General features: G+C 38.0%; 1 protein-coding gene across 4 annotated transcripts in view; it reads right to left on the reverse strand.

Annotated features, from left to right (window-relative positions):
* Positions 1–434: 434 nt before the first annotated feature.
* The window catches only part of ITGB6 (integrin subunit beta 6), a 35,464-nt gene continuing 13,498 nt past the window's right edge, over positions 435–22,400 (reverse strand). For all 4 annotated transcript variants that reach the window (XM_062004790.1, XM_062004792.1, XM_062004791.1 and 1 more), the window contains 8 exons: positions 21,250–21,339; positions 16,264–16,398; positions 15,636–16,053; positions 14,507–14,729; positions 11,880–11,977; positions 7,165–7,284; positions 4,972–5,138; positions 435–3,078 (listed from right to left, as the gene is read on the reverse strand). In XM_062004790.1, the coding sequence (XP_061860774.1) occupies positions 2,977–3,078; positions 4,972–5,138; positions 7,165–7,284; positions 11,880–11,977; positions 14,507–14,729; positions 15,636–16,053; positions 16,264–16,398; positions 21,250–21,339 (1,353 nt within the window). In that variant the 3' untranslated portion in view covers positions 435–2,976. The remainder of the gene's footprint in view (positions 3,079–4,971; positions 5,139–7,164; positions 7,285–11,879; positions 11,978–14,506; positions 14,730–15,635; positions 16,054–16,263; positions 16,399–21,249; positions 21,340–22,400) is intronic.

Raw genomic sequence — 22,400 nt, forward strand, 5'->3', positions numbered from 1 at the left:
TTTTCTCTCTTCTGATGAATTCTTAGTTATTTGAATGATTTCCATCCTGATGGTTTTGAAGGTGCACAGAACATCTATAGTACAGTTAGTCACAGCAGGGAAATTGCAAGACATACTGACTGATTTCTGGACCTCTAATAATTTGGAGATAGATTGCTAGGAGGAGTAATTAGACTGTAAGCATTGTCTACACACTAAATTGGACCTTTGCTGACGGTCAGAAGATGCAAGTGATGGAAAAAGAGTGAGTAGCTTTTGAAATGGAATCCTCCTTTGGGAACAGGGAATGTAGACCACCAAGAGTTTAACATGAAATGCAAACATCACTTTGTTGGTTAATGTCTGAATACTGAAATATATTTCAATATTGAAATGGGTGAACTACAGAAGAAAGGCTTTCAACTCTAATACTGAAAAGCAGAATCAGCCTTCTCAGAAATAGAATTTTAAAAGTATTTAATAAACAGCATAGATTTTGATTACTTTAAAAGTAATAAAAATACTTTCAGAGAAAGTTTGTTATTTGATGACTTCTACGTGAAAAACAAAAGAGTAACAGATAATTTGCATAGGCTAAATCCAGATTTCCCTAGTCCCTTAGGCAATCCCAACCCAAATGGAATCTGAGATAGAAGCCAGGGGAAAGCTTTGCCTCCTGTGAGTTTATCCATGTGCCAGGGAAAGAGACTTTGGTACAATCTGTAACTTGCACTGACATTTGTGGGAGTCTAGTGGTTGGAAGGGCTGCAAATGCAAGCCTTCGTCTATGGCATAGTTTCCACTACGAGATATGCAGGAATACTGAAGAAAACGGATGTGGACCTGTAATTAATCTCTTCCAGTTTAATGACAGCCACAATTTCCTTCACCCTGCAATAATTTTGTGTTTAATATGTGGTTATAGCATGACCTTTCAAAAGGCATCCGATACTCTTTATTTCTCTTTGCACAGAAATATATACTCTAGGATCCAATCCACTAATAGATAGTATTAACCAGCTTGTTTAAACAAAACAATTTTTGTAAACCAAAACAAATAGTTTCACTGAAACTAGATCCTCATCTGTAGCCATTGACTCCAGTAGGCTTTGGATCAGGCCCTAAAACAGGCATGGGTCAGAGCTAGCTAATATATCAGTCTCACACCCAGGAATTGTAGAGGATATAGAGACTGAAGTTGCACAGGCTTTGTAAATATTTATTACAAAATGGAAATAGAGTTGTTTAGATCAAATAAATGATTTAGCATAGGGAATGTAGGTCATTATTTGCGTGTGACTGTGTCAATGTGTCTTTGAGTTGCAAGTGTTCTTTTGTAAGTACATTCCTATGTACATTTTGACCATCTGTTCCAGAGTACTAAAAATTGCAGAGGAAAAGAGATACGAAGAAGTAATGTACATTATCATTAGCTTACAATAGCCCAATGTTGTTTATGCTAACATATTAGTTGATTTTTTTGGGGCTTTATTTTTTTTCCCAGTGCCATGCATGATAACAGCATTACAACATAAGGATTTGTGATGTCATTAGTAACTAGCTAAAACTGAGATCTAACACTCCTCATTAATGTTACGAACATGAATATGAAGTGGAATTCATAGACCTATTTGTTGTGTAGCCTGAAAAAAAACCCTCACAAAAATCCAGCCCAAAAGAGATGAATACATTATTTTACATATGAATGAAGGGTTTGGCTGCTGGGCATTGAAAGAACCTTGCAATTTTGGATATATCAGCTAAAGAGTACTGTGTGATATTAAGTCTGTGTGTGTGAACTTTTCCTGTACATAAAGGATTCCTGCAACAGTTCATGTCATGGTCCAGCATGTGACATTTATTTTGAGTGCCTAAACAAGATGTAAATGGTGAAATAGAGTTCTGGTAATCCTCTGGTTTAAAGTTACTCTGCTGAGGTCTCTAACTTACAGATATTTCTCTTTTGCTCTGGATCCTCTCTACTAGAATTTAAAGCAAAAAGAGGGAAAAAAACCCAAACCAGTCTATGCCTGGAACAGAAAACAACTCTGCAAAGTTGAGTAAAGGCTTGATTTAGTTTTCCCTGAGGTATCTCCAGGGACTGGATTCTTAAAGAACATCAAACGGCAACAACAACAAAGAAAATTGGAAACAGGAGAAAAAAGAATTAGAGAGATGTTTCTGTATACCTTAGATACACAGAAGACAGACAATAATACTACTTGTTTCTGATGAAAAACTATTCAGTCACACAGGTGATATGGGGAACCTCTAATCTCAGAAGTTTAAGCAGCATTCATGAAAAAAAGAAAAAAAATAAGCCAGCCTACAGAACAGACTGGTGCAAATACATTCCTAAACGCAGATACATGGGCTTGTGTGTATGAACAAAGCAGCTCACTGTATATCATCGAATCATAGAATGGTAGGGATTGGAAAGGACCTTTAGAGATCATCCAGTCCAAACCCCCTGCAGAAGCAGGGTCACCTAGATCAGGTCACACAGGAACATGTCCAGGCAGGTCTTGAAGACCTCCAAGGAAGGAGCCTCCACAACCCCTCTGGGCAGCCTGTGCCAGGGCTCCCTCACCTGACAGTGAAATAGTTTTTTCTTATGTTTAACTGGAACTTTTTGTGTTCCAGCTTCATCCCATTACCCCTTGTCCTGTTTCACGCAGGACAATTTGTACCTAATTTCAGAAAAATAAGCTTACATATGGTAATTTTAAAACCTCTCTATTAATGAGAAAATGAAAATTATTTGTGATCTAATTTTTTTAAGATGGAGGCTTTTAATATTAAAGTTGGTTTAAAAAAAAATTTGTTAATCTTTACCATTAATATGTTACCTACAGTTTTCTCAACACAAGATATATTTTCTCTAACAGAACAATTATAGCACTGCAATGTGCAAACAAAGATCACATAATCAACTGAGAAGAAACTAGTGGTTTTAGATTTCCTGACAGGAAAACTCAGTTTGTAGTGTCAGAGGTGCTAATAGAAATCTGCAGCCATGGCACCTTTTTGCTTTTCTTGGTTCTTGTAAGTTACGTTTTTAAAAGTGGTTGTTGACCCTCTGTACAGTGGATTTGTTTCCTAAAAAAGACAAACAAAAAAGAAGAAATGGGAATCATGCAATGTTTAACTCATTTTGCCATTGCTCAAACTGTAAGCAGCTGTAGCTGCACACCACTGCCTTGGGCATACCTCCTCAGCAAAAGGATTGTTTTGGTCCATGATTCTTGACCCAGAATTATGATGCAGGTTGCATATGCATCAGCTATTATCACTCTGCTTCCCAATGTGCAGAAGATTATTTGTACTCTACTTCATGAGAAACTGAAGCCAGACATCTGCCTGGCCCAGCAATATGTACCGAACAGAAAGCAATGTAAGCTGCCCATGGGAAGTCTCACACATGTTTTACAAACCTCCTGGGTCAGAGATGATGTCTTCCTTTATGGATTTGTCTATTGACATTTTGAATCCATGCCAACTTTTATAATCCAGAATATCTTTGGAAATAAATCTTAGGCCCTAAGCAGTTAGTTGTTGTGTAATGATGTCTTTTGGCTTCTTTGAAGCCTGCTATCTCACCATGCTTCTATGGGAAAAGTCAGTGCACCAACATCTCATTTTCAATTTCCTCAGTCATAATTTTACAGAGCAGTAACACACCTTCCTCCAGCTGTTTCTTTTCCCTAGTGAGGACTTCTGGTCTATTCTTTGTACAGAAGTGATTTTGTACCTTTGATCATTTTAGAATAGCCCTCAGCAGCTCTCTTACTTTTTGAGGCACTGAAATTCAGGCTGGTCTGTATGAGGCAGCACAAACCAGTCTAGGGTCAGGAACATGTTTTGCTTCACGTATGCCTCCCGGATTAAAGTAATGCACATCATTAAACAATATATTATCAAGTATATGCAATATAACTTGTGTATCAGGTGTTGTGGTTGGATTGTTCTAAAAGCACAGATATTGTCTCGGTAGAGAGGTGTGACTTGTCATGATCCTCTTACTTCAGCCACATGGGCTACCACACACTGAGAGAAGGGCAAGTCCCATCTGGGCTTTTAATCCTGGCCTCTCATTATTCACTTCCCATCATTTCCTCTTGTGACAGAAAAGAAAATTAAAATGCTTCTATTAAGTGTATCCTTCCCTTCCCTCTTACCATATGCAGCCCTCTCAAAGGACTAAGAAAACATTCTGAAGTAGTCTTGCCTGTAAGTAACTGATTTTTCCCATCTCAAAAGCTGAGCAGCCAGCAGTGTCCATTCTTGCAGAAATGTTGCAATCGCAGGGATTTGTACAAGAATGGAGCTGGGTGAACAGTGGCATATTGCCTGTCCTCCTGGCACCCACCACAAATGCTTACTCAACATGCTTTTTCTCCAAGAGCCTCAGAAGTCTTAAAGATTTGCAGAAGAGCAAAAAAGTCAAGGGCAGAAAGGAAAAAAGAAAAGGGAACATGTGGTATAAGCTTGCATTAAACATCTGCAAACTATAGATAGAAGATAAAGCCTGACTTTCTCTGTCCTTTTACCTACATTTTGGGCAGTTTACATTCATTACTCCTCTGTGTTAGTGGGCTCTCATCATGACAGAGGCCATCAGTAATCTCTCTTTCCTAAATCAGGCTCTGTTTCTGGGAAAAGGGTTACACCTCTGTCCTGGTTTCTGCTGGGATAATTACATAGGCAGCAAACAATTTTGTTAAGATTAATCAAAGGTGGGTTACTAATTTAAAAAATGCTATAAATACAGCTTTGCATGTGAAAGAGATCAAACCAAGAGATTAAACTCTAGCTATTTTTCATCCCTAAAAAATTGTAATTTTACATTATAGCATACTAAATGTAGTGAAAACCTACTGGTAAAATCCATTAATTTAAAAGAACAAAACCAAGACGCAAAATTTTAAAGGGAGTTGTGCATCATGCAGTGAAATTAAAGAACCTCATAGAAAAAAAATACAGTTAACGTACCGTTTGCCATTTAACTTTTGATTTTTCTGCTTCAAACTTGGCCACCTCTTTCCGGTCTTGAACTGACACCAGTAATTTCCATATACAAAGTAAAACAATGCCAATGAGAAGGACAGCAAGGGTGACACCCACCATTATCATTGGGATATTTGGAAGCTGTGGGCAATCTGTGGAAAAAAACCCAGTTATGACTGTGGATATCCAATCAATAAATGTTAAGCAAATAAAACCAGATAAGAAGCATGCTGGGCTGCTTCTTTGCTGTGAGCTGTGCATGCTTTTTGCTTCAAATCCATGTTATTTTCCTCCTGATAGCTTGCTAAAGGGCTTGTGAAAGGGGTTGAAAAACATTGCGTTAAAATGTTAAAAAAATGGTTAACTTCTTCCACTGCTCCTTTACTATTTCAATTAACAGCTGCTGGATACAGATACAGATTCTGAAAAGTCAGAAAATGATTTTTGTACCGGTGTCAATAAAATTCTAAAAACCAGGGCTGAGTTGACAAGATTATGTTTGCAATGTTATGGCTGAAACTCTACTTCAATTAACTGATATTCAGTGTGTTGCAGAAGAAAAATTCTAGTGAGACCCATATCAGAGTGAAGCCACCAATGATGTTGAGAAAGCAAAGGAAGCTGCATTTCACTCGTGAAAGCATTGAGGAAAAAAATCCATTAGACTTGCTGAAAACGTTTGACAACAATTTGAAGGAAACTTGCATTTCAAGTTCTGCAATAAATTTTATCATACGGTATTTCAGAGTCAAAATTAAATCTGAAGATTTTGCTTCACCAAAACACAAAGAAGTCTGATTAGTTTAATATTAAAAAATACAGCTCATGGAAGTAAACAATTTCCACTCAAACATGGTTTAAGTTCATTGAAAAATGAATATCAGTCTTATTTGGTTTATATGATTGTTTCACATTACTTTTTTGATTTATATCGCCATTTAGCTTATTCTGAGGGGTCTGGGTTGAGCAGTGGGTTAACACTCTGGCTGCTGGTGTCATCTTAATGTCAGTTCCAGAAATTAAATCAATTTCTGGAGCATTTCTGAAGGTCTCATCTGAGTTTGCCTTCATATGCACTGCAGCCATGACAGCATAACAGTTTCAGGGTCCAGGAGCAGAAGAGCAGATGACAGCGAAGCTTGTTGTTGTAGGCTTGTGAGAAAGCCACTACACAGCATTTAATGAACTGTGCCTTCCTTAAGATGTGTCTTTCACTGTTTTTTGGGTTTTTTTCAGATATACTTAAAGGGTGTAGTAAATATATATAAGAAAGAATCAATCTTAGTCTTAGGGATGTACAAAGGGATGTGTTTCTTTAGTACTAGTTTTGTTACAACCATCTTTGTAAGCTATGCAAAACCAGGCTACTTTTCTTATGGTAGAAGCTTCATTTTTGTGCAGTGAAAACACTTTCATTCTCACATGTATGCTAGAGAAAGGCTACAGAAAGGGTTAACAAAAAACCCCACCATTTGTGCCAACAGAAAATCTACACGACTTTTTAAAAAATGTAACTAATGCTTTGCACTGGATGTGTCAAAAAAAAAAAGAAAAATTAAAAAAAAGGGTATTTTTATTGCCTGGAAACCATTTGGCAGCTGGAAAGTGCTGTCGGTGTTCTCTCCTGTCCTACATAATTAGGAGCTTTAATGGAAAATCACTAGTAAAACAACAATAAATAAAGAAGCAATATTAAATGAAAGGACACAAAGAGATCTGTTGAATATCTGTTGGTTACACAAAATATTAAAAACTTAATACTACTGGAACATTAAACATGACTATAACTATATTGTAGAATTTCAGCACATGTACCCAGTCTTTTGGATATTATATAGTCCATCTATGAAATATATGTCATTCCCAAGTGAATTATAGTTTTATCATATAATGCAAATGACATTTGGTATCATCTTAAATGATGATAAAAGAGCTATAGAAAACTTATCTTATTCTTGCAGACCAAGGATCAATCCTCCCATCTTTCATGAAAAGCCAAGTATTTATTTTACTACCACAATAAATTAGTACTTGAGGAGGTTCTTTTGGCTGGGCAGAGGAGAGTTACAAACACAAGGAGGTGCAGTGCTGCTTAAAAGAGCTCAGGTTTTGGATAGCTCACCCTGCCTGTGTTTGAAAATCAGATTTCACATAGAAAAGGCAATATTCACCGCTTACCTGTCTGTTCTATGCTGTGAATGACTGTCCTTCCCTGTTCATCTATAGCCAGTAGAAATGTGGTTATACATTCATTTTCCCCCTGCAAAGAGCAGGTAATGGATTTATCCTCTGAATAATCTGCAGAAGGAGGGGAAAAAAAGTCATTCATCAGATCAAATTAAATTTAACAATGAATAAAAAGATATACTCCTAGCATCATGTTTGTCACAGCCTCATCTATGGACGGTACAGAGTGAAAGGTGAAAGCAGAAATACCTTCAGAATTTCTAAAATTAACAATTTTTCTTCCAACCCAAGCCTTGGTTTGCTTCCAGTTTTTCACTCACGCTTCTGAAGAATTGACCCAGGCATTGTCAATCTGCACTGACCATCTAGTGCACCTTTATAATCTAGCCTACTGTGAACTTCACTGAATTGGAAATGCTTCCAAGTGCTTAATCACCAGCTGTCTAGGAAATGTAATAGCCCTCAAGTATAAGACAGAGTAAGCAGTATGTTTTCTTTGGTTTATAGCTACTCCTACCATGTGTATCTAGATTATGTTTCAGAAGTAGATATACATACCTCAGACAGCAATGGATACTGTAAAAAGGGCTGCCATTTATTTCTTCTACAATAGCCCTCTCACAGATCAGTGTGCCCAGCACTGTCACAACAGTAAATATAGCCTAATAAAAGAAAATAGTGATTCTGGGGTCCTTGTGTGATTCCAAGGGAAGCAGATAAAAAGTGACCTGAGCTGACAGTCTGCCTCCATTTAGTTGTTTCTCCATTTAATGTAGATCTGCACAAAAGTTTAATACTTCCCCCCCGCCCCAAATGATTCCTAACTGAGAAAAGTTCATTCGAAACGAACAGGGAGACAGAAGGAAGTTGGCTATGAGGGACAATATGAAGCAAATAAGACAACTGAAAATTGAGACTACTGGTCCAGAGCCAGAAATGCTGAGATTTGGACCATAACCATTATAAAATATTTTTATGGAGCAAAAGAATCTGACCTTATAAGTGTGTGCAATAATTCCTCTAGGGATGAACACTTATTATGTTGCTATATAACCCATGTTTTGAATAGTATTGAAAATCTAGGTATACCTTTCAATACATTTTTAGAAAAACTTCTTAGAATTTATTTTTAGAGGTAAGAAAAAAAAAGAAACAGTAAGCTTCTCAAACATTTCTTTAAAAATAATTGGCACTCTCCATTATTTCTTACCCTTTCAAAAGCCTTGCTGATATTTTACAGGCAACTGTGCTAAAAATCTAAAGTCCTCAAATTTTATTGTGAAGAGTAATGAAATATAAAGTAGGAATCAGACAAGTATATGGATTTTAAAGAAGCCTGTGACACATAAAGAAATAAGAGCTCACTTTTTAAAACCTTTTCTTTCCATATTGCTTATTATTGTAAGATTTGGTCTTATAGAAAACATTAAACACCATAGAAAATATTCAATGATAAATACTTGACTACTCTAAAGTCCCCTTTTCTGCTTTTTATAAAAAAGAGAAATGCATCTGGTTGCCTTTTAATGGAAATATACTCTTGATTTGTGATAATCTTGCATTTAACCTATTACCTGTCCTTGGTGGCACAGCTTAATACTATCTATTAAGGTGACAGGCAGACAAGACTTGCTGATTTAACAAGATTTGGTTTTGTTAGAAGAACTACAAACTGCAGACTGACGGTACTGAATTAATTGCACTCTTTGCTGGGTCACAATCCCAGTAACGCTGTCACAAGTGTTGCAATGTTTGTTGTTTCCCAACTCTTTTAAGTCAGCGGATCCAAAGCATACTAGATTGCTTTTTTTAATAAAAGAAAAGAAAGAAAGAGACAGTTGTTAATTATCCTGAAGGTGGAGAAAAACTTGCAGCCATATTCCAAATGTCATCCAGAAGGCTCTCCCTGGAAATATATTAGTTATTTTTAAATTGTAATTTTTAATTTGTTGTCATAATTTGAGACCAAGGAAAGCAGAAATCTAATTATGTGCAAGGATGTGGAAATGAAAGCAAAGATGGCAGTTCAAGCTATTCAGAATCCAGTTCACACTTAGTATTTTCATTTCTCTGACGTTATTTTTAGAATGAAGGATCACTAAGAGAGACTCTTGCACAGATTATTTTCAGTTCATCAGCAAAAAAACTTCCCTAGGTAGGTAAACTCTTGTAATTTACACCTGTGTAATTTTCTGCATTGTGCTGTATGTCGTCATACTTTTCTCACTTCTGCCTGCAGCCTAATTTCATTAATGTGAATGATATTTAAAATCACTGGTGTCACACTGGAAGAATTGAGTAATAGTGGCAAGCTGAAGCCTCGAAATGCAAAAGACTGTTTTCTAACAGATACTTAGATAAAGGATTAAAAAAAAAAAGTCTGTAAATTTGTTATGTCCTCTCTTGTTTGTATTTTGCTCAACTAAATGCTTTTTTTTTGAATGGTTTCATCTCACTGAGTCGTAACAACAGAGCAGCACTGGGAATTTGTGTGGTGTCAGCCCTGTGGGGTAGGAAAAAGTTTTTTAAGGAAAGTGCAACCGTGTCTGTTGGGCTGGTGGCAGAAGCAGCCTGGTGCCCTGTGACCAGGCTGGTGGCAAGAGTTGCTTTTAAGGAATTGCTGTTCCTCCTGGGTGACGAGTAGAGCAACAAAGGCTCCACTTACAGCCATCTGGCAAAGAGGAAATTAGCTGCATTTAATATTCAAATATTAAAAATGTATGAAAATAAATATTTCAAAGTGATATCTGCCATGGAGTTAAGCCCAGTAAATATGAAGCCACCAGCACCTCCAGAGCTGCTGTGCCACCCTGTGCCATGAGAGATATCCAGGCAGAGGGGCTGCACCAGTGTCCCTGCTGCTGGGGAGCAAGAGAAAAACCACTGGCATGCAAAGAACCAAAGCAGTGAAGGTAAAAGGCATGACTCAGAGTCTAAAATAGGACATGGGAAAGTGTAAAGCCTATGCTTGTTTTATTGCTTCACAGTTCCAGCCATTGTGTTGCAACATTCACATGCAAAAGTGAAAGAAAATCTTTAAAGTGCTAATATTTTATTTAATCTAGAGTTAATTCTAGTTTTCAAAAAGCCTTGAAGCATTAAAGAAATGGAAATATAAACCAGAAAGAAGCAGTATGCTACCATATGAAGTTACTCAATAATCTGTCTTAAATATTATATGGTGGTCTAGTTTGAACACTTTCAAATGTTTGTGGTTTTGTTTAGGTAATACAGTTTTGATTTGGGGAACTTTAAAAATGTATTATTAATTTGAAGAACTTTTTTCCCTCTGAGGACTTCTTAATGAGGCTACCTCCATACCAAAATAAATATTTTGAGCCATTACATAAGCATTTGAGGATGGGAACAGTTATCCAGCCTTCACTACAGCAGTTGCTGTAACTGCTGCAAAGAAATATTAATTCTAAAGAAGCAGCTGACAGTCCCAATTAAGGAAACATAGGACATTAAAAAAAAAAGGAAATAAGCAGGAAAAGGAGATGATGTTGCCACGCTCATATTCTTGAGACTTCTGTGTATGTGAACAGAGCCATATAAGTGACTGTTTCTGCTCTTGGTTAGTATTCATTGTATTTGAAAGCAGAATGTCTTATATACTCCTAGCTACAAATGTCTGCCATCTGGCAAAAGCAACTGTACTAACTACAGAGACACAATAAAAGTGCTTGTATGTTTTTGAAGCTGATATTCAGAATGGCAAAGCATGATGATAATTTTAATAAAAACACATAATTAGAATTAGTGTTCCTTACAAAGGCAATATTTGTAACTTTTCAGCTCTGTGTTATGGAGTAATGTCATAAAAAACAAAAGGTGTAGCTTTGTTGGAAAGATGTACCTCAGTGACATTTCTACATGCGTGCAGCTCAGGATGGGCTTTTAACGCCTGCAGGAACATACCTTAGATGTGCATACAGCACTCTGCACTGTCAATATAATTCTTACATTTGTCTTATTTAATGCTTAGGGTACATCTGTGATGTGGATGCAATATAGCTTTGTCCTGCCTCACCTCACAATTGCATTTTGCCATAGATTTGAGCCTAGAATTGCCATTAAAATAAATACAGACTGTGTACTGAATAGGCAAGCACCTTCCTCTACAGGTACATTTTTCTCTGATTTACCTTTATTTCTGAGGGAACTATTTTATTCAAGGTTAATTCCTATTCCAGAAATTCCTGTTGGTGGAGAGTTGTTTCCAAATACAGAGAACAACTGAAATCTGTGCTTAGTGTTTAGAATGCTAGAAATATCTTTGCCACAGGTTAAAGGGCTGTGTCTAATTGACAGTTGTAATGAAGAGTCTGCATAAGGACTGGAGTCATTATGGTATGGTATAAGAAGCCATATTGGAACTCATGGTACAAGCATGACTTAAACTCAAGGGCTTTCATCAGCTGCTGATTTTCAGAGACTGGCATTTATTAAATTCTATACATTCTTACATAAACTGCTTAGAATGTAGGTGTGATCCAGTGAGTTAATTAGCCTGGAAGGGTAATACCAGCCCTGATCTGCATTTCCTACTTTCTACGGTACTGTAGACAAACAGCAATTGCCTTGTGAGCGTTAATGTATTTCCATGACAGAAAAACAAGGCTATTTTCAGTTCTAAAATTACTGAAAGTGGAAAGTATCACTAATCACATACACACAGAAAAAGGAAGACTGGGTATACAAACCCTTTGCGGTGCTGACAGTTGCATCAACCAATTTGCATTTTTCGCTGCATTCTCCTGGTGACTTGTCATCGGAAGCCAAGTGACATTCCACACAGCTCCTGTGGAAAATAATTCAGCAACTCATCAATCTCTGCCTGTCACAAAGCAACGGTATAAAAGCCAGCATGTATGCATCTGCATTTTAAAAAGAAGCAAAACAAAAGGTCTGGTGCTAGGGATACAGTAGTTCTCAGAAATATGATAGGTATTGCCACACAGAAAAAAAAACCAAAACCACAACCAAAAAACCCTCCACCTGAATAAAGGTATTGTGGATAAGCTCTCTCTTTTCTGTCCTCTTTTCTCTCCCAGCTTATTAGCTACCAGGCAGAACCCCAGGCAACATTATTCATGCAAGTCTATCAGAGACATGGCGTTACTCACACATAACACTCGTTTTTAAAAAGAAATATTCTGAATGCAGCTCACATGAAATACCAGCCAAAGGACTGCCTATCAGATGAACAATATCCGAAATCAACTTCAGAGGGATCAAGCTGGGGCACCTACTATAAATATTCCTTTGTTGAAAGTTTATTGAATAATGTATTAAAACACTATTCAGGTGTCTCAACAGATGTCTCTTGAATGTGATTACTTGTCTCAGGAGTTACTGATTTAGATTCTAATTATACTAATGCAATTTATTGGAAAATTATTTACTTTATTTAGTGGTGGAATGACTGAAATATTATTTCAAAAGACAATCTAAACCATATTCTTTAGAAGTCTCTGAAAATCTTCTCAGAAATTCAATGAGGAATTTCGTAAATCCAGAGTTTTTTAGTGGAAAAAGGGAACAATGAACAAAATTCATATATTTTGATGCAAAATGTGTCACCAATTCTTCACAAATAGCTTCAGCCAGAAGCAGCCTGGAGGAACAACTGCTTAAATAAAAGAGAATAGCTGCAACAAACATCCCCAAAAACCCCTGCCCATCTCCTGTTTCACTGAGTTACATATATCCATGGGAATATGCTGAAGGCTGCTGAGATGATTGTCATGGGATGGAGATGACCTTATCACTAGCTATGGAGATAGTGAATAATAAAAGCAAGTGGGTAATGGGATAGCCTCTATCTCATGGAGACAATTTCAGTGTTGTGGTGTTTTTGTCATATTTCCGATGTTTCTCACACAATCACTGTTTTTCTCAGCTGCCCAATGATTGATCTCAATCCCCTCTGACCTGCTTTTTCAGCTCTCTCAGTTACCCTGCCCAGGTATGCCCAATGTTATTTCTCTTTTGGCTTTCCCTGACCTGCGTTTTAGCAAGAGAGGATAGTGAAACCGAGAGAAAAGGCCTAACACTGCATACAATAGACATATTTAAATAGGCTAATGTAATGCCCCTCGTGTAATTGTATATCTTTTATTCTCTGACAAGCTGGGCAGAGCAAAGCAGCAGCATTGTCATTCATGTTTAGAGCTGTGGCATGCAGAAATTATCTTTACTTAAAGCTTTGAACAAACGGATCGACTTGCTTTTGTAGGTCAAATTTAGCACTAACATAAATGATTATTTAATCCCATGCCACAGAATAGCTTCTCATCTCAGATATGGTGTAGACTGCAATGGCAAGCATGAAAGTGCAGTGGTGGAGATCTGGTACGGAAGAGAAATGGGCCTCAAATCTAAATAAGTAGACATGACATCATCATGAAATATTAATGCAACTTACACTGAATTGGCGCTCAGCAGGCAAAACCACGGTCCTTAATAACCTGTGTTCTGTGAAGCTTAATCCAACTCCTAGTTTAAATTTCTACTGAATACTGCTCATTTTGGATTGACTTTAGCCCTAAAAGAGCCCATGTAATATAAGTATGGGTGTACTTAGATTGGTTAGCTTTATGTCACACACATTTTTGATTGCTTTTACTATCATGCACCATGGCATATACCATGCCTCACAGCGGGAAAGCTACATAAATTTTGTATGCTCAGTGAATAGAAGACACAGCACCATTTACAGTCAATTTATCTTCAACTTATACATGACATACAGCTACCCACTGATTTCATCCCCAGACTATGACCTAGTTTATCATGGTCGTGCCTCTTTAATTCAGCCAAGCTTAACTGAATTTGGACTAGGAATTTGCACATGTGTAAAGCTTCAGCAGACAGCATGACCTTATTAATTCATGTGCATGAGAATGGTAATTTAAAAGCCATTTTTTTTTCTGTGAGTCCTTCTTTTTGCTGTAGCAGCTGTGCTGGGATGTTTTCATTCTGTATTGTGTACTGGAAGGACGTTCACCTGGTTTTGCCTGGTGTAATCACATAAGGCCACCATTCTGATTGGTTGTACAGTCAGGGACAGCAGTGCAAGTGTGATGTTTTACTTGTGCTGCTTGAAGTTGATTAAACAGTTTTCTATAAAGTTGTTTCATACAAGACTGACTGATAAATGGTTGATGTATGTGATATGGCTACTGCTCTAAAAGGTCAAAGAAGCTCTTGGGCTGTGGTCTGTAAATCCAATTAACAACAGCAGCAGCGGTAAGCACACTGCTGAAGCAGTGCAGGAAATAGATACCTGGATTATGCAAACATCAGAGACTTAAAACCAGCACATTACCGCCTGGAACTGCAAGGGTCACCGCAGAGAGGGCATTTTTCACACGTTTGGCCTGAAGCCCCTGGATGGGTGCAAGCACACGACCCACAGATGCATTGACCTCTCCCACTGCACAGTGTCCCATCCTCAGCAATGCAGGCGCTGGTGTCAGTTGTGCAATTACAGTATTCACCAGTCCATCCACTGTGGCACATGCATTCCCCACAATCACAGTCACCATTGCCTGGAAAAACATTTATTATACTTCAGGTCAGTTTCTTAATAAGAATCTGAATGATGGCCTTTAAAATCATTCTCCATAAAAGCAGATACTTCCCCCTCTCTGACTCTTCTCTTAAAGATCTTTCTTCTTTTCCCAGCATTTTCAGTTTTAAGCCAGAGGATCAAATTTTTTGCCTAGACTGGCTGTAAGGCAGTGCAGCTCCATTCTCTTTGCCAGAGTCCTCTGCACAGATCTCACCTCCTGACAGTGCACAACCTATTGGGTAAATCCTTCTTTCATTTATAGCGGCATAATTTCAGCCTATCTATTCAGTACAATCTCATTGTTGGTTCCTGAAAGTTTAATGCTGTTGTCATTGTTTCAATAGAGTCATTTATGATTTGTAATGTTACAGCTCAAGAAAAAAATCATGAATACAAGTTCTCAAATTTTGATTGTGTCTTACTAAGATAAACCAAAAATCATTGAGGTTATTGGGTTAAAATGAGAAAAATCTCAGAATTATCCCGTGATTAAGATTGTTATACTTTGAGAATTATGTGAAAGTGAAATCGTACACTGATGTATGTCAATATACTTATCTAGAGTTCTTTAGAGCTACAATTACCTACAGCCAGTAAAAGTCTGACCCAGTGTGTTGGTAGCTGATGTGCTCCAATAAAGCCATGCCAACTTAGACTAGCTATGGAGTGGTTAAAGGTGTCTCATTTTTAAATTTGAAAACAGGGTTTAAAATTGTTTCTTGTTTTCGGTCTACAGATCATTCAGAAATAACAAATTACACTTTATACAGAACTGATTGCAGCTGAGTGTGTGATGAAAACATAAATTCACAGGCACATAGCTGAGAGGGAGACAACAAAGCTCTAAAGCGCAGACACTAAAAATGGCATTGAGGGACCGTACCTCCACACTGAAGCCCTCTGTGTCTCACGCAGGAGAAGTCATCGCACTCGCAGCGCGGCCCATACACCTTTCCATAGAGGGAGGGATGGCACAGGCACTGCCCGCAATAACAGTCGCCTCTCCCGCTGCAGGAGCTTTGCCCTGCCGAGCCCTTGCAGGAGCTGGAGCCCAGAGAGCTCTCGTCGCATTCGCAGTGTGGCCCCACGTATCCTGGGCTGCAGACACACACCCCACACTCAAATGATCCTTTCCCTTGGTTGCACTTTGGGCTGTTCATCTCGGCTTTTGTCTGGCAGTTACAGCTGCACTGCGGATGAATTTCTATGTCCAATGTGTCACTAAGCCCCACTGGTTTTATCACAATATGCCTTCTGTTTTTTTCACAAGAGGAGAGACTTACAGTCATGTTGAAAGAGACCTGCAAGAGAAAATGGCAGCTGCTCAGAGCTGCAGCACATGTGACTCTGCAGGGTGCTCTGGAAGCACATGCAGAGGACAGAACAAGAGAGTCATAGGTGCCGTCTTATTATTAAGATTAATAAGAGTATTTAATAAAGAGCAAATTCTCTGCCTTGGTGCTCTAAATTCTCTGGACTTCATATCTTTTGCAAGTTTGTTCTTTACTTACTGTGTCTCCCACTTTCACACGAGAGCATTTCCTCTGATGTGGAAAAATGGTCTCATTGTTACAGATGGCTGTGAAAGAGAGATTGAGTCCTTCTGTCTCTCCCAGGATTTCCAGTTCTACCTCGGACCTCAGCTCCTTAAGGGAAAAAGGTGTGAAATGAATGGAGCAATGTAACACTGCCAAGTGCTGCTAATGCTCCATGTCTGTGTAACATGGACTGTAACTTATCTTGACTTACACAGGAGTAAATTCATGGGTTAGGCACTTCATTTGCAGGCTTCTCTATTGCAAGAAAAATGAGGAACAAGTGAAACAAAGCAAGTGCCGACAGAACCAGCTTTCAGTGGAAAGCAATGGTGGTATCAGTTTAATATCCGGTATCACAGGGCTTATTTCCTGCCCTTGCAGAAGAAAAAAAATCAATGTTTTATTAAATCATCTTTCATCACTAAGTGCTCTGCTGACTTATACAGGTTTTCCTTTAGCTCTGGTCTTATTGAGGAATGGATTTGTGTCTCTGATTGCATTGCTAGCACCGGGTTTTTCCTGATTAGACAGCCTATGTCAATATTGCTCTCTCTTTATCTCTCCTGTTAGAATCAAATCTCACAATCTTTCTCACAGCAGCACAGGCTCTTAGCTCAGTTTTGCCTCATTGCAGGGCCTCCATGAGTCAGTGTGGCATTTCCAGGGCTAGTTGAGCCCCACAGTGAACTTCTGCAGCTGCAAGGCTTTCTCCTCCCGATGGAAATTCCCACTTCATGACCTGCTGGTGCTTGTTGTATTCAACAAAGTTCTCATTTCTTAAATCTATTTGTTCAATCAAAATTTCATTTCTTCAGTGAAAATCTTACTTGCTGAACTCTCATACTATGTTTTTCATTTAACTCTTTGAAGTATTTTATAGCAACTTTGTTTACACAACTTAACCTTAATCCAAAGCCCATGGCAGACCGTGGGGAAATTCTGTATGACTTCATTGGACTGGGGATCCAGTAAATGGAAAATTTCAAAAGTTCCTTGGCAATTGTTGAGCAATAGTCTCACCGACTTATTTTGAGCTTAATTGCTGTACAAAATATTCCCTGCACTTCAATCAGAGCATGAGGAGCTTGCTGACCTTATTTCAGTGAGTCATTCTAGAAAAGGCATCAGGATGACTCACTGGAATAAAGATCTGGTGGGGTAAAACAAAGTAAAAGTAGGATAGGTAAAAACCTGCATAGAGAACAACTCCCTGTCCTTTGTACATGTGCTGGATTGCCTGAAAATTTGTCTTAGGATTGTATTTGGTGGGAGTTTTTTAATGTCTTTTCATTCAGAAAACCTTGTCAGTAAACCAAAGCAACAATGTCAATATTGCGCAAGACACATTCACAGAATACTCAGAGCTCTTTCCAGTACATGCTCACAGCAGTAAAACTGTGCCCTGGGCATCAGGTTGGTAATGCTGGTAGCTCTGGATCTGTCCAATTTTCCCTTCAAGTTTGTTATATGTTGAAACTACGCAGAGAGCTAGATAATTTGTTTGCAATAACTGGGCTCTCAGCAAAGGATGAATTATAACAAACAAATGTTGGTATGTGCTAGTGTTACAGGAAACATCATCAAGTAGTCCCTCTTCCACCAGCTGCAAAACTGCAAGGCTCAAATAGAATGCAACTGTGAGAAAAAACTAAATACTGCTGAATGCCAAGTCATAGTACTTTGAATCCTAGTGTCTGTACCGAGTCATTTGAACAAGCCTTGCTGTTGTGAGAGGTCAAGATGTGCAACTTAGGCGGCTGAAAATGAATGCATAAACCGTGACAAACTAGTTTCTTAGATCTTGGTATCCATGAGGACTTCTAATGGTGTTCTGAATCTATTAAGCTGCCTGGCCATAGTTTGCGAGCAAATAGCAGTCAGTTTACTGAGCCATTCACAGCAAAATATTTGTTGTTCAAAAAAATTGTTCTGAATGAAACAACAAAGCAGTGCTACGAACTTGAGCCCTTGAATTTCCTGTCCTTTTAAAATATATTACTACTTTGGTCTTATTTTCCTTTAAGTAAAAGTACCAAGAACTGAAAAAAAAAAAGGATCTTTTCTGAAATTTTAAAATCCTGGAATGACTTGAATCAAATGGCCTGATATCTGTCACAACGCATTTTATCATAAAGCTCTACAATACAAAGATGTGCAGAATTCAATGTTAAACAAAGCAAGCAGAAATATGCTTACAGAAGAAAATGAATCATACTTGGAAAGAACATGAGAACTCCTTGTAACAAATATTTTGACAGCTCAGACTTTCTTAACTTGCTTATTTCCTGTCCAAAGCATTTAGATAGCAACACATGGTGAATGGTATTAGCAAACCTTGTGTTTGTATGGCAAGCAAAGACTTGAGAGCACATTAAAAGATTTAGTGTGACTTTGCTTTTGGGGGAAAAATAGACATTTATTTAATTTTTGGTTTTGTAAGTAAAGAAACAGAGACATTAGGCATTTATACTCTTAAGAGTACCATGAAAAGTCTGTGACAAAAATGGAATTAGATCTTCTGTTTTGCATGGGATGTTTAACTGTAGGCCTACCCTCATTTCCCACTTCCCAGTCCAAAAAAATTCAGATGTCTTCACTTATGTCAAATAAAGTAGTTTTCAGGGTTTCCTGCTTGGAAGACTTTCAATCATGAAGCAATAAGATTATTAACCTTTAAGGTTAAATGTAATAAAATGGGCTCCATGAAATTTTGAGTGTGACATGTTGCTACTTGAACACTTTGTACGTCTTGAAATGTATGTTAAGAACCTATGAGCAACACTGGTTCATGGTCCAGACATGCTGTACCTGAACAAGGACACGCGTTTTGGCCCAGAGACAGGAGCACTGTTCTTGCAGTTGCCTTCCCGCCAAGGGAGAGAGCACGGAGCTCAAAGCCCCCTCCAAACCCTGCTCACAGAATACCTGAAACCAGGACCAGCTGAAACAACTCAGGAGCTGTACCCAGGTCACCACTGACAGCTCAGGGAGATGATCTACTCAAAACATGCAGCAGCTAAAAAGCCAACAGCGGCTGTCCTGGATGGATGTCCTGGCTGTCACAAGCAAGAATGCTGAGAAGAAAAGCGAGGGCATCATTTTGCCTTAGTATGTCCTGTACTGTGTACTCTTCTGTCCTCTACATCTCAGGAAGGGTAAAGAAAAGTCACCAAGGGGATGGAGCAACTGAGAAGATTTTAAAGGCTGGGATTGTACAAATAGGAGAGAAGACTGAGGGAGTGAAAGGTGCCTCACTGATAGAATATTATGAAATCATGAAGACACTAAGATAAGAAGAACGCAGAGTTGTTTTTCACCAAACCCTGCAACACCAGAACTAAGGTGCCCTCAGTGAAACTTTAAAGCATAAGGAACCATTTGAAATGGGATTAAGAAAAATGTATCTTGATGCAGTGCAATTGAACACCTTTTTGCCACAGAAGGCAGTGGAGACCGAAAATATCAGCAGGTTCAAAAAGGAGAACAGAAAAAAAAATTGTAGCAGTAGGTACATAAGCAGACACTAAGGGGAAGAGACAAGGATAGACTCTCCACCTTTTGATGTCCCAGCAAGGCAGTAAGTGCCATGACACTGCAATGAGAGGAAGCACCATTCTGCACTTGAGACAATATTTCAGCAAGAGCTCCAGTACACAGCACTGGGACAATTATTGTATGTTTTACCATTACTTACTGGACAATAAAATGGTATTTCAGCTGTTAAATGTAGGAACATTTGTCTATATGTTACAGTGCCAGCCTCAAGAAATCCTCATAGGAACCAGATGTGGTGAAAAAGAGGTTGGACACCAGAAGTGCTGCTGAATGTCTAATAATCATGTAAAGATTTCTCCCCATATGCACTACAATTTGTTGACTCACACGATTAACCTTAAAGTTCTTTGTTTACTTGATTTTCCACAGAACGGAGAAATATGTGGTATTCTGGATTTCATTTAAAAAAAATTGTAACTCACCAATTGTATTGCTTTTCTAAGAAATAGAACAGTTAGAATAATTTCATTTACCTTCCTATCACCAAGACCAAAATAATTTTGGACATAATGATGATCATCTCATTTGGATGACAGAAGGATGAGCAGAAAAAAAATGGGGAAAGAATCTGAAGCTATAAGAGCTATTTGACATTGTAGGCAACTGTTAGAGCAGGTTTTTAATAAAAAGAGGCTGAGATGGAAGAGACAAGTCTATGCTATATCAGCATAGATATTAATTAATATATCTGTATAAAGACATGTAAAACTGTGTATAAACATCCCCCTGGCAGAGAAGAACCAGGCAGCCATGTTGCATTTTACAAACAAAGCTCTGCGAAGCAGCACTGTATTTATGTTTCTGTCATCTTTACACTATTTATTGTTATTATCTACATAAACCCATTCAAGCCTTGGTATTATCTAAACAAATCCATTTCGGCTCCTGCCTTCTGCTTTTTAAAAACCTCAGAACAGCCTCACAGGGGCAGCATCAAATTGCTAAACCAGAGAAGAGTGCAGAGCACAGGATAGTGGGTTTTTTTCCCCCAGAGATTCCTGCAGAGCAATTGAACATCTGCCCTGGTGGCAACTACCAACAGGAAGAGAGTTGAGTCCCTGTTGGGGTATTGAACTGAGAGACGTGACTACCTATATTAAAGAAGGCTTAAGAATAGATGTGAAATACAGAACTGTAAAGAAAGCAGGATGGATAAGAGACTGATGTGAATTTAACATTCCAGCAGAACTAAGGAATGCCAGAAGGTTATAGGAATTTTGTTCCTGTGCTCACTCAGTCCTCAGGGGGAACAGCTTTTACTGTTGAGGTCAGCAACTAAGCATACAAAATTAAGTTCTTGTAATCAATGCAGAAAAATAATCAAAGACACTTGTTTACATCAATTTGCAATCTAATTTTGAAAATATAGCCACGCAGGAAGAAAACACATTACAACTGTCTTACCTGATATGCAGCAACGATCAACTGGAGAATATTTCCAGAATCCTTCTGTAGTCGGCCAACAGTAGCTCCGGGAATAAGCTTTGCATAGTTCTGAAAATATGAAAAAGAATTTAAAGCGCAAAAAAGACTAGGTAACAAATAGTTACCATCTGGAAAAAACACAACATCTATTGAAGCCAACTAAAATAAATAACAGTGACACTTTCATGTCAACTGCAAATTTAACACACACTCTATTGAAGCAGTCCTATGCAGAAGTGCTCATTTCACCGAAAAATGAAGTAATGGGACATGCATTGCCAAATCACCTCTGTGTGCTTGAAAGTTTCATACTATGGTATTTTTCAGCTCTAACTTTTCAAATTTAGAAGGATGATGATATAGTCTATCAACAGTTGTGTTTTTCACTAATAAAAATAATCAAAACCAGATTCAACTGCTCTACTGTTGCTGTACTATTAGCTAGTCTTCGACCAAGCAGCCCAAGACAAACAGCAGTCACTTTTTTAATCTTTGCAAGCAACAGAGTGACTTTAATTCTGATTAATGAGGGCACAGAAGTGAAGAAGTTTAAACTAAGGGCTACAAGAATTTTGAACAAATGCCTTTAAAAAACTGCTGCTGGTTTATGTTTGATGTAACACCTCACATGTACCCCAGTGATCTGTGGCTAAGATTTATTTCAGTGGTAAGTTTTCTTTTCTTTTTGCATTAAATTATATTTTGACAATAAGATGACAACTGGCAGCTAGATTTTAAATATGCTCAATTAAGGTTTATCTTGCCTATTTCTTAACTACATGAACTTCTCCTGCTTGTACCTGTGCCTTTGGGAAATAGTAAGCGTTCATCATTAGAAAAGCAGATTGTAGCATTCCTTTTCTTGTGCAATTTATCATATCAATGGTATTATTTTAATTTATAAAAATACAGAGATCTATTAATAAACATGGATGATTCGATATCCTTGTATCCCTCTTATACTTTACACCTCCAAAAGCCCTATGGTTATTTTACATATTATGTATGGAATACTTATCATTCATTAAATTTCTAAAATGCTATTGTAAATCAGTGGGCTTAACTGCATTTTATGTTACAGCTGGTGACTTTGCATTCCTGACTCCTCCTGTGATTAGTGCTCTCTGAAG

This window comes from Colius striatus, chromosome 11 (genome assembly GCF_028858725.1).
Source record: "Colius striatus isolate bColStr4 chromosome 11, bColStr4.1.hap1, whole genome shotgun sequence".
In the NCBI taxonomy this organism is placed as follows: Eukaryota; Metazoa; Chordata; class Aves; order Coliiformes; family Coliidae; genus Colius; species Colius striatus.